An 11,103-nucleotide genomic window follows, 5' to 3' on the forward strand; every position below is an offset into this window, starting at 1 on the left:
CACCGGGGGAACAGAAGGGAAAGGAGAGCGACCAGGGAGGGGAACTGGGCCTGGCCGGCTGGGCCTGTCTCTGTGGCCTTAGGCCCAGGGGCAGGAGGTTCCCTTTTCTATTTTTTTTATATTTTCTTTTCTTTTATTTATTTACTTTTCTGTTTTAAATCATTTTAAATTATTTAGGCATTTTATAAAAATGTGTTTACTACACCATATTTATCTATGTAATATTTAGTACAAACCGAACATTTTTATTTTAATGTTTGAAAACTTTTATTATTTACCAAACTTTGAATTTGAATTTTGGACCGATTTTGATCTAACGATAGATTAGCAGGTGACGTGGCACCATTAGCGTGGGATCACTGTAGCTTAATTATCCGGGCGTCACAGCGAGCGAGGCTGCGAACTTGTGCGGAGGGAGAAGGTTACGATGATGTTCGCCCCAAAGTGTTGCAGGTCGCGGCGGCGTAGAGGACGACGCACTGGCCGCACAGGAGACATTGGACTTCCCAGAAACTTCACCACTGCCTCCCAACTCCGGCCTAACAGCGCCGGCGACCGTGGATTGCGACGGCCGCGTGTCTCAAAATCACGTACTGGTGGCGTCAGGGAGATTCAGCAGCTAGGCAGCTTCCTGGCCGGAGGGGCGCGTGCAAGATCCATGACCCAGCAGCCTCTATCTTCTCTGCCGGATGTGGCCACGCAGCTGCAGGTCGTGCCCTCCTCTTGCTGCAGGCCGAGCCTTCCTCTAGCTGCAGGTGCATCACAGGTAGGCACGATGGACATCGGGTGGTGGCAGCAGTAGGGACAGCAAGGCTTGCCGGTTGACAAGCTCGTCGGATTTGGGCTTGGGGATGGAAGAGGGAACGAGAGGGAGGAGGGCGCCGTCGGCGCGCCGTGGTCGAGGATGAAGGAGCTCGCCGGAGTAGCACAACCCCCGCGTGAGCATCCGCAGAACTAGTGGCCAGTGCTCAGATCCGAGGCCACCGGCGGTGTCCCGATGCAGTACGGGGTCGGGATCGCCGGGGGAAGGGGGCGGAGGTGGGCATCGCGTCGCTGCGGCCGGTGGATCCGGTAACAGAGCGCGGGGGCTTCGCCAGCGGCGGCGGAGCTCGCGAGTTGGGGCGGCGGCTCCGGCGGCCGGAAGCGGGTGGGCGTTGGGGTCGGGTGGCCGGCGGCAGGAGGTGGGCGTTGGGGTCGGGTGGCCGGCGGCAGGAGGTGCGTCGGGGTCGGGAGGCGGCGGCGGGAGGCAGGTTGGTCAGGGGGCGGCGGCGGGATCCAGGGCGATGATGGGATGGTGCGGGAGCCGGGGGGAATCGACAGAGGTGGTGCGGGAGGTTGGGTTTTTTTTGGGAGTTCGGGATCCACTCCTCGTAGGCGTTCCATGATCCAAATAGTTATTCTAATCCTGGGATTAGAATAGTGCTACTATATATATATATATTATTTTACTGTAGACAGAGCAATTCACACAACTTATTAGCAGCAATCGTCTGTGTTATTATTGGTCTTCGCACACATTTCAGATTACGGACCTGTTTGCCGCGTATCACACACATCTTATTCAGTTGAACCGTTTCCATTGTGTTGCCTAATCACACACAGTTCATCCCACTGAACCGTATGCTGTATATCGCACACGCCTTTAACTGGCTGCCCGTTTCTTTTGTGTCTCCTCATCCCAAACAGTTAATTGAGCTGAACAGTATGCCCTGCATCGCACACGCAACTAAATTCTGAACCGTGTTTGATGCATCTGTCGTCGCAAACGTTTTGCACCTTTTTGACGGGTTTTTTACACCATTGTTTGCGATTATGGCATCGCACACAGTTTCGTCGAAGGGTCTCTGATCGTAGTGTCGCGTTTGGACCATCCTGCAGTAGTGACTCTTCCGAACACTTCCGGTGTCCGAACAACATGGTCCAATATATCAATCTTTATGTCTCGGCCATGTTGAGACTCCTCGTCATGTCCGTGATCTCATCCGGGACTCCGAACAACCTTCGGTACATCAAATCACATAAACTCATAATACCAATCGTCATCGAACGTTAAGCGTGCGGACCCTATGGGTTCGAGAACTATGTAGACATGACCGAGACACTTCTCCGGTCAATAACTAACAGCGGAACCTGAATGCTCATATTGGTTTCTACATATTCTACGAAGATCTTTATCGGTCAAACCGCACAACAACATACGTTGTTCCCTTTGTCATCGATATGTTACTTGCCCGAGATTCGATCGTCGGTATCACCATACCTAGTTCAGTCTCGTTACCGGCAAGTCTTTTTACTCGTTCCGTAATGCATCATCCCGCAACTAACTCATTAGTCACATTGCTTGCAAGGCTTATTGTGATGTGCATTACCGAGAGGGCCCAGAGATACCTCTCCGACAATCGGAGTGACAAATCCTAATCTCGATCTATACCAACTCAACAAACACCATCGGAGACACTTGTAGAGCATCTTTATAATCATCCAGTTACGTTGTGACGTTTGATAGCACACTAAGTGTTCCTCCGGTATTCGGGAGTTGCATAATCTCATAGTCAAAGGAACATGTATTAGTCGTGATGAAAGCAATAGCAACAAACTATACGATCATAATGCTAAGCTAACGGATGGGTCTTGTCCATCACATCATTCTCTAATGATGTGATTCCGTTCATCAAATGACAACACATGTCTATGGCTAGGAAACATAATCATATTTGATAAACAAGCTAGTCAAGTAGAGGCATACTAGGGACACTCTATTTGTCTATGTATTCACACATGTACTAAATTTCCGGTTAATACAATTCTAGCATGAATAATAAACATTTATCATGATATAAGGAAATGTAAATAACAAGTTTATTATTGCCTCTAGGGCACATTTCCTTCACTTTTTATTTGGATTTCACTTGAAATATTTGAACTTTGAATCTGAATCTTACTGGAAAGGTCAATTGGACTAGAACATCAAAAGGAAGGGGGGGGTGTTACTTATTCACCATTTTACAAGAATATTCAAATTAATTAATTAACGCAATATAGTATGACAATCATGCAACACCATATGAGATGCATATGATGCACAAACAATATAATACACAATTATATGATAGCTGAAAAGGGTGGATTTCCAACACCTCAAAGACAATATTGCGGCAAAGCTCCCTCCTTGCGAGGGAAGAATAACACCACGGCCGGTCGGACCACGCTTGTTAAATCCGTCCACGCCTTGCAAACTACTCTCTCCGTCCCATAATATAAGAACGTTTTTGACACTACACTAGTGTCAAAAACATTCTTATATTTTGGGACGGAGAGAGTACATACCATTTCACTCTGCTGGTTGTTCCATTGCCTGTTCTTAAGAGCATCGCGGAGGTGGAATGGGCCTTTTTCTGGCTGGCATTTGACAAGACCTTTGGAGTGAAATGCAAGGTCAATTGGGAGTCTCCACCCTACCCATTCTGGGGATCTCGGGCGCGTTGAACCTCCAAAAAAATCGCAAAAATTCTTCGTTTGAGATGGCCAGGGTTGGCATGGAGAACCCATATGCAGATATGATGACGTGGACATGGACTTGTTTTATGCCTGCACATCATAGCCATTGGCAATGGAACCAAGGCGTCCTTCTGGGATTCACCAATTTCACAGGACCACATCATGGATTGTATTGAACTTTGGACGGTGATTGGCCAAGTTCAACTATGAGATGTACACGGTGAAAGTTCTGCTAGCCGTAAGATCATTTACAGCCGGATGCTTCAAACTCCTCTCAAATGTCTGGGCGGATGGCCCGGTCACTGACCGGTCAAAAAAAAATCAATCCAGACGGGCGCCTCAAACCTGCCTTAAACGTTAGGCTGATCGGCACCCCTCATATTTAGTCTAAATATGGGGTGGGTATGGGATGGCCTGGACGCGTCCGTCACGTTGGACCCGGCCCAAGCACGCCCACCGGACCCCACATATATTTGTCCTCATCCGCTCCTCGGACCATACCCTGGCCACTCACTTCCACTTCACTCCGCCACCCAAGCTCCCGTCCGGCGATCTCCGGCATGGCGGACATCGGATCTGAGTCCTACACCTCCAAATCCATTGATCCGGAGCTCGTCCCACTCGGTCCCAAGGATGAGATGACCATCCCCTTGCGCTCCACCGCTTCTGGGAGGAGGCCGCCCGACGGCAGCGCTCGGACTCCTTCCACCGAGAATCTATTGTGTCCGCCCAAATGGCACATGGATCCGCCGCAAGGTGTGTCCATGCTGCCTCGGGGTAGGCGGTGCGGTTCGTTTGGCGTTTGAACGCGGCAGCGAATGCGCAACCGCTTCGATGGCGCGCCAAGGCGGAGGTGAACGCATGGGTGTCGTGCGACGCATATGGCTGGATGTGGCCATCATGCGAGGCAGTGAGCGCGGTAGACGGCGGCTGCCCTCGTGACGGAGTCACATTTCCGGCGCCCCGTATGGTGCGCCAGTCCAGGCGCGGGGATCCACCATTGATCTCACGTCCACCGATATCATGAAGGTTCCGGACTCCAACAATAAAAAGTAGGCATGGGAGACGGTGGCACCTTGAGTCCCGTGAGCCGGTGCGTGTCCCATGTCCTACTCTACCTCGTCAGTGACCGGAGCAACATTTTGAGGGACGCAGCTGGCCGCTGGACATGAGCGCGGCGGAGTGAGACGAGCTCTGTTTAGATTAGATTTTACGTTGCATGCAATATTTAAGAATTTTTTAGTTATGGTATCCAATTGTAGAAGAGATTATTTGAGGTCTGAGTGCTTATTGTAGATGCTCTAAGGTCTTGCACAGGACGTACCGGCCAGACGCCTAATCTAATCGGCGCGAACAAAGTGAAAGCAACTCGCTAGCTTTCCGGGCCATGGGAAAGCCTGTTCAGTCCAATCACCAAAGTTTACTCCGAGGCGTCAACATGATAGTTAAGCTTAGAAACCACGTACACTACTCCGCCTGTTCACAAATATCCAAAACATCTTATATTTGAACGGGGAGGGAGTAGCTTAGAAACAAACAATTGAAGTTGGCGATCAAATCCACAATTGAAGTTGGCGAAATTGCACCAGTTAAGGGTTTCACAGAAAACGCAAAAAGTATAGCTTAGACATTCACAGCCATGGTCTTCCGAATCCAAACTTTACATCGGGACAGCACAGCTGCAAGTACGAAGGATTAACCTGGAAGAAAAATTCACACTACCCTGCAACGTAGTTTATGATAATCATCATGTAACTACATCTAGAAAGAGATTTGACGGATTACAGAACCCCGTGACTGAATCAGCCCAAGGCGGCGGCCAAAATTTTCGCACTGAAGGTTGTCAAACTGTACCCAGTGCAGTAAGTTGCATCTAATACTACTTTCAGAAAGGAGGCAGAACAAGTGCGTAACAGCATTGAGTGTTACTTTAATTTGCTTCACGAGTTAGGCATTCCAACTTCTGTCCCATGCAGTCGTCATCTTTCACTGATGCCGTGTTTGGGATAATCTGCCAAAAGATATGCAACAGATATCAGAATTGCGAGCGGATGAACATCCTAGTTGCAAGTTTGAAATTCCATTTTATCATGTAAGATCGGATGGAAACAATGTACATGTAAAACAGCAGATATGACAACTATGGTTCTGATATACAAGCTGGTGCACACAGGATAAGTTGATGGTCTACACCAAATTTCAGCAGCAAACTACCTAAAGGCGTGAGGCACTGTTTGATTTCTACACCAAATTTCAGCAGCAACTAACAAAAGGCCGGAGGCACTGTTATTACGTGCCATATAGAGTTAGTGTGAAAATCAACTGCAGCATTGGGTAAGAATCCATAGCTCGAAACTCAAATGAGCTTATTCCATGGGCTGGGGTTTTTGTGCCAACATCATATTTCAAGTGCTTGTGCTAGAAGGTTGGTTAGCACAAAACAATGGTACACTTTTGAACGAAAGAATACATGTTATAAAAATCACATTACCTGATCCTTGTACTCTGACAACTGAAAAATGGCTTATCCAAAATAATCTGGTGGTGGTTGTTTAACTTCCTTCTCTATTAGTAGAGTCTTCAATGTTTCCATGATATCAAAGCGTGGGTCTAGCTTGCGTTGCCACCCCTACAGTAGAATGAATAGCCATGGTAAGTATAATATCCATCTTCCTAATTCCTGTAAGACTACCCACAATGGGAGTAACATAGGTAGTAACATCACACATCTAGATAAAATAGATGATGTGGCAAGCAATAAATGAAGAAAGAGAGGCATGTGGTAACATAGCTAGTTACTACTAGTATGAGTAACATCACACATATCAAGGCAAGATGAGTCTATAGCCTAATAAATGAAGTGTTGCATGTTACCACACATATGTTACTCCCCACTATAGGGGTAGTAACATAGAGTAGTAACATGGGCAATGTTACTACTCTATGTTACTACCCATTGTGGCTAGTCTAAGGGCATACGGATACTATGCACAGTGTATTGTAGCTTGTAGTAGAGCATAGAAAAGGGTGGTCAGCAACCAAACTGACTAGACCCTGTAAACTAGTTCTATTTCCTTAGGTAAGTTCACATTAAGCATAAAACATACTACTCCCTCTGTCCCATAATATAAGAGCGTTTTTGACACTACACTAGTGTAAAAAACGCTCTTATATTATGGGACGGAGGGAGTATAATGTAGTGATGATGAAAATTAAATCAACCCTGGAAGTTACTACCTCTGGTTGAAAATACACGATGCAGTCTTTGTGAGGATTTTTTCACAATATAGTTTTTTATGTATTTTCACAATTTTATATAATGGTCAAAGTAGCATGATAGCCAACTGTGCCCAACTGCCCATGTCTATATCATCTTTCTTGAACAAAGAAAGTATTTAAAAAATAATTTGTCAAATGAGAAAAACAACGAAGATCGTTATAAAGACATCAAATTCCCTTCTGTAGACAGTATAATAACCGAAACATAGCAAGTATTATATTGATATCAATTTAAAGTGTTACAACAGTGCATTACCTCAAGAACCAAAATTGTCACCATTACAGTACAGATGTTGCCATCAATGTTGACTTTGTGGCGACGAACTGTGTCGAGCAATTGATGCATGCATTCGACAGGATGAAATACGTCTCCCTCCGGTGTTCCCCAGAACGTAAATGTCTTATCCAATTCCTACCATTACCAATAATAAAAATATTAGTACTGTTATTCAAGGGAAAAAATGTGTAGAAACATCAGGATTGTGCAATCTGTAGTATAGCAGAATATTTCAGAAGACAAGACGAAACCCTCAAAGACTAGATAAAAAGTACAGGTTCCTATCAATGCGTGAAAACTGATTCTGCGCCCAATTATTTATCCCCTGGTCAATGCATGCAGCTACCAGAGAAGGACCATTAGGCCCAGATTAAATTAATGTAGAAACAACTAATCAACACAATTTTCTCAAAAAAAACTAACAATAGTGATTAGCAACTTTGAGCTCCGAATCTGAGGCCAAAATAGTCATATTGAGTTGCACAAGCCTGTTATTGATTGGGAGATACAGCAATGGACACAAAATTGAAGCTAGACTGCTTGGGTGGAAAATACGTTATGCAAATAGATAATAAAAAATACAAAAGCTAGTACTGAAGCCAACATATCTGGACTGCACTGCATCTAAGCTGAAGGAAGAAAGGCATGAATCTAAAATCCCTGAGCTAACAAGAGGGCAAGGATCCTTCAAAATCCCTTATATTGGCATAGGGCAGGCAAGAGTAACCCCAGCAAACCAGTTAAATATTGTGTTAACACACCCCAAATCCTACTATTAGATGACATATTCTTTAGCATATAAATAATTTCGAACTCTCCATGAAATGCATGATACTGAATATAATCATAATATCTGTATATGCAGGCACCCAGATGTTATGTACAAGAACGAATACATGTACATATAATATACGATGGATGACATCTGATGGCCATAATGAAGGTAGCTGCACTTAAACATCACATATCAAGTAAAGAACTATAAAATCTGAAGATCTAAATATTGCCTACAAGTTTCATGCTTTACCTCAGTAAAGGCTGCTGGATTTGGACAGCTCTGGTTATCTGATAATCGTAACGTACACTTAGCAGCCGTACGACCATCTCTGATAGCAACCGCCTTGAAGAATTGTTTTAAGTTATCACGGTCAGCTACTGAGAGCTCAGCAGTCATGCCAACATCAAGAAAAACAATATGGGGCTTAGATCTGAAAAACGTTTTCCTCTTATTCTTGCTCTCGTTTAGACGGACAAGAATGTTTCCCGGGTGCATATCCGCGTGAATAAAATTGTCCTCCTGTAGAAACAGGGAAGAAAGATAAAGAAGAATTCAGTGGCTGAATTATACTGGGAATATATCAGATAAACAATTAACAACAGATCATACTTCTAAGGCTAACCATGGTGCTATATGGCTATACCAATCGCCAGTAAACCACCACTCAGGGGAAAAGAGAAAAATAGGAAACAAATAAAAGACGTGCATACCAGAAGCATCTTCAAGAATGCATATGTCCCAATGTGGGCAAGGTCCTTCTTCATCCGAGAATTTCCTTCAGTTTCATCCACAAAACGAGCAACACTTTCTCCATTCTCAAATGACTCGATAAGGACAGCTGGATGGACAAGTGGGTACAATGGTTCTGGGAATGAAACATGTCTCCATCTACGGAAGTTGTGTCTGAAACGATGCAAATTAGAAGCTTCCCTAGAAAGGTCAACTTGAGACATCATGAAAACTGCAAACTGGCGGACGCTCTCATCCAGCCTTAGCCAGCTCAATCCAGGGACGGCATTCGAAACTTTTGCCATAAAATTGATGAGTAAGAAGTCCTTCTTGATTGATTCCCCCACACCAGGATGCCTCACCTTAACTGCAACATGCTTTACAGGATGTTGATCTCTTTTCTTTTTTTTGGTCGGGTTCGAGTCAGGACGATCTTTCAATGTGGCCCGATGTATTTGTGCAATGCTTCCAGAAGCTACAGGATTCTCTTCAAATGTTTCAAATATTTCAGATAGCTTACGGCCAAATGCCTTCTCAATAGAAGCTTTGCTGTAAGCAAAGCCATGCACCGGAGCTCCGCTGTGAAGCTTTGCAAGCTCAACACAGAGATCACTTGGAAAAAGATCAGGGCGAGTTGCAGCCCATTGACCCCACTTAATGAATGCTGGCCCTGCCTTTTCAAGGGTACGACGTACAAGAGAAAGCCACCTTCTTCTAAATTCTATACTTAAACTATCAGCAAATGGAGCTAATGCAGTTGCAGGGAAGAACAGGAATGCCAAATGAACTGCTCTTATAAACAAAGTGATACCCTCCCAGACTGACCTAGCCATGGCTGACAGCAACTCGCCAGTATCTCGTGTCCTCATGACAATGCCTTCCATTTTGGGCATGCATGGCCGCGAGTCTGCCAGGACAGGCTGCGACAATGCCATCTTCCCAAAAGCTAAAGCCACGACCCCAGGGATGATATGCGATCTCGTTAAGGACAGAGTTAGCGCACAGGCTGCTCGACTCAGCAACGGGAATCGGGGACCACTATACGAGTATATATGACTGGGCCGCTTCAACGTCAATTGGGCTTGCTGTCTTGCAGATGAATTTGACACTGCCCCAGAGAGGGAACCATAGCCTCTGGAAAACCTTTTTCTATAGTTGTGATCCTCAACTTTCTTTCTGACAATGTCCTTGTAATGTGAGAACATTCTAGAGAAGACGGGCGGGATATTTCGCCTTGTTGACAAGCCATTGTCCCTCACTGTTGCGTAGTAACCACTGGCGTGACTCAACTGGGACAAACGGGCTGCCCGCCTATTTGTTCCGGTTGTCAACAGCCTGCTCACAAATGTAAGAGCACAACATCAAATATTGCAAGTTTCCAAGCTTGTCTAACACTTACAGGGTGAAATTTAAAACTCATTGTACAGCACAAGCAATGTGGTTCGGGTAATCATCTCACAACTTCCCCCAAAATACTAGCCATATTTTATTTATCCAGCATATACAGAATCAAATTGCAAACTTCGACAATGCATTCATTCATGAAGCATCAAAGTTTCAAACTAATTATCTGGGCCAATGTAACGGTATGGACACATGTTCAGGCATAGTATGTGGCAGAATTAACATATTTAAGCTAGATTTGAAGCCCAATTGATCACAGTAATAACAAACCCCAAATTCCAAACTACAACAGCTTCCGATTCCACGCCAGCAACTCACAATAAAATATATTCGTACTCAGTTGAGCGCATTGTACCATATATAAATCGGCAAAAGAATTCAGCAAAGCCGTGTCGTTTTCAGTCTGAAAACTCCCCAAGAAGATCCACCTTCCCCTCTACAAGAACCGCCGACATAAACGGAGAGACGAGAAGGAAGAAGAAGAAGCGCACCTCTCGCCGACCGACAGTAGGCGCAGCATCGGGTTCACCGCACCAGGTCGCCGGAGAGCATGCCAGCCACCGCCAAAACCCCAGGAGAGCCCGCCCACGCAAGGGCGGACCAGACCGAGCCCCCGGAGGGCGGAGCGGAGAGGAGACTCGGGACCGGAGCCGCGATCCACGGGGCCGAGGGAGGCGCGTCGCGGCGCGGCGGCGGCGGGATGGATTGGAACTGAGATGCGGCGGTGTGGGGTTCGGAGGCGACGACGGCTCTGCTTTTGCTTCCCCCTCCTTTGCGATATTTGTTTGTTGTCCACGCTGGTGCCTCCTCGGTCCTTTCTTGGAGAAGAGGGCATCCACGATGGTTTATTCGCCCCGCTCCAAGTCGCCAGGGGCGCGCGCGCCCGTGGCCGACCTGGACTCGTTGTCGATGTAACGGTCGTAGGGTTCGGGTCGGAAGGAAGTTCGGCCCACGGCCGACTTGCTTTGCTTCAAGGAGCAGGCCTGGTCGTAACGAGGAGTAGTTGGCAACTTGGCTTGTGTCTCAGAAAAAAAAAGTTGGCAACTTGGGCATTGGACTACGATGCAATTTAGAGGCAAGGAAGCAAATTCGTGCTTGTAAAGTCCAAAGAGCCGTGTACGCGGTGCTAAATTGTTGA

At 46.1% G+C, this 11,103-nt stretch overlaps 1 protein-coding gene across 1 annotated transcript; it reads right to left on the minus strand.

The window, feature by feature from the left end:
* Positions 1-5,101: 5,101 nt before the first annotated feature.
* On the minus strand, positions 5,102-10,815 carry LOC123052385 (probable serine/threonine-protein kinase abkC). Its single transcript, XM_044475532.1, has 6 exons — positions 10,457-10,815; positions 8,543-9,896; positions 8,082-8,351; positions 7,034-7,189; positions 5,990-6,127; positions 5,102-5,509 (listed from the first exon to the last, which is right to left on the minus strand). Exons 1-5 carry the CDS (start codon positions 10,798-10,800, stop codon positions 6,023-6,025), a joined length of 2,229 nt encoding a protein of 742 aa, XP_044331467.1. The 5' UTR covers positions 10,801-10,815; the 3' UTR covers positions 5,102-5,509; positions 5,990-6,022.
* Positions 10,816-11,103: the final 288 nt, after the last annotated feature.

Source organism: Triticum aestivum, chromosome 2D (assembly GCF_018294505.1).
Source record: "Triticum aestivum cultivar Chinese Spring chromosome 2D, IWGSC CS RefSeq v2.1, whole genome shotgun sequence".
Lineage (NCBI taxonomy): Eukaryota > Viridiplantae > Streptophyta > Magnoliopsida > Poales > Poaceae > Triticum > Triticum aestivum.

Bases quoted from the DNA above. Each gene is read 5' to 3' on its own strand.
- LOC123052385 (XM_044475532.1), bottom strand. From the start codon at position 10,800: ATGCCCTCTTCTCCAAGAAAGGACCGAGGAGGCACCAGCGTGGACAAC. The intron at 8,352-8,542 runs GTATGCACGTCT...CTGTTTCTACAG, and splicing joins CATTCTTGAAGATGCTTCTG to GAGGACAATTTTATTCACGC. The intron at 7,190-8,081 runs GTAAAGCATGAA...TGGTAATGGTAG, and splicing joins ATCCAGCAGCCTTTACTGAG to GAATTGGATAAGACATTTAC.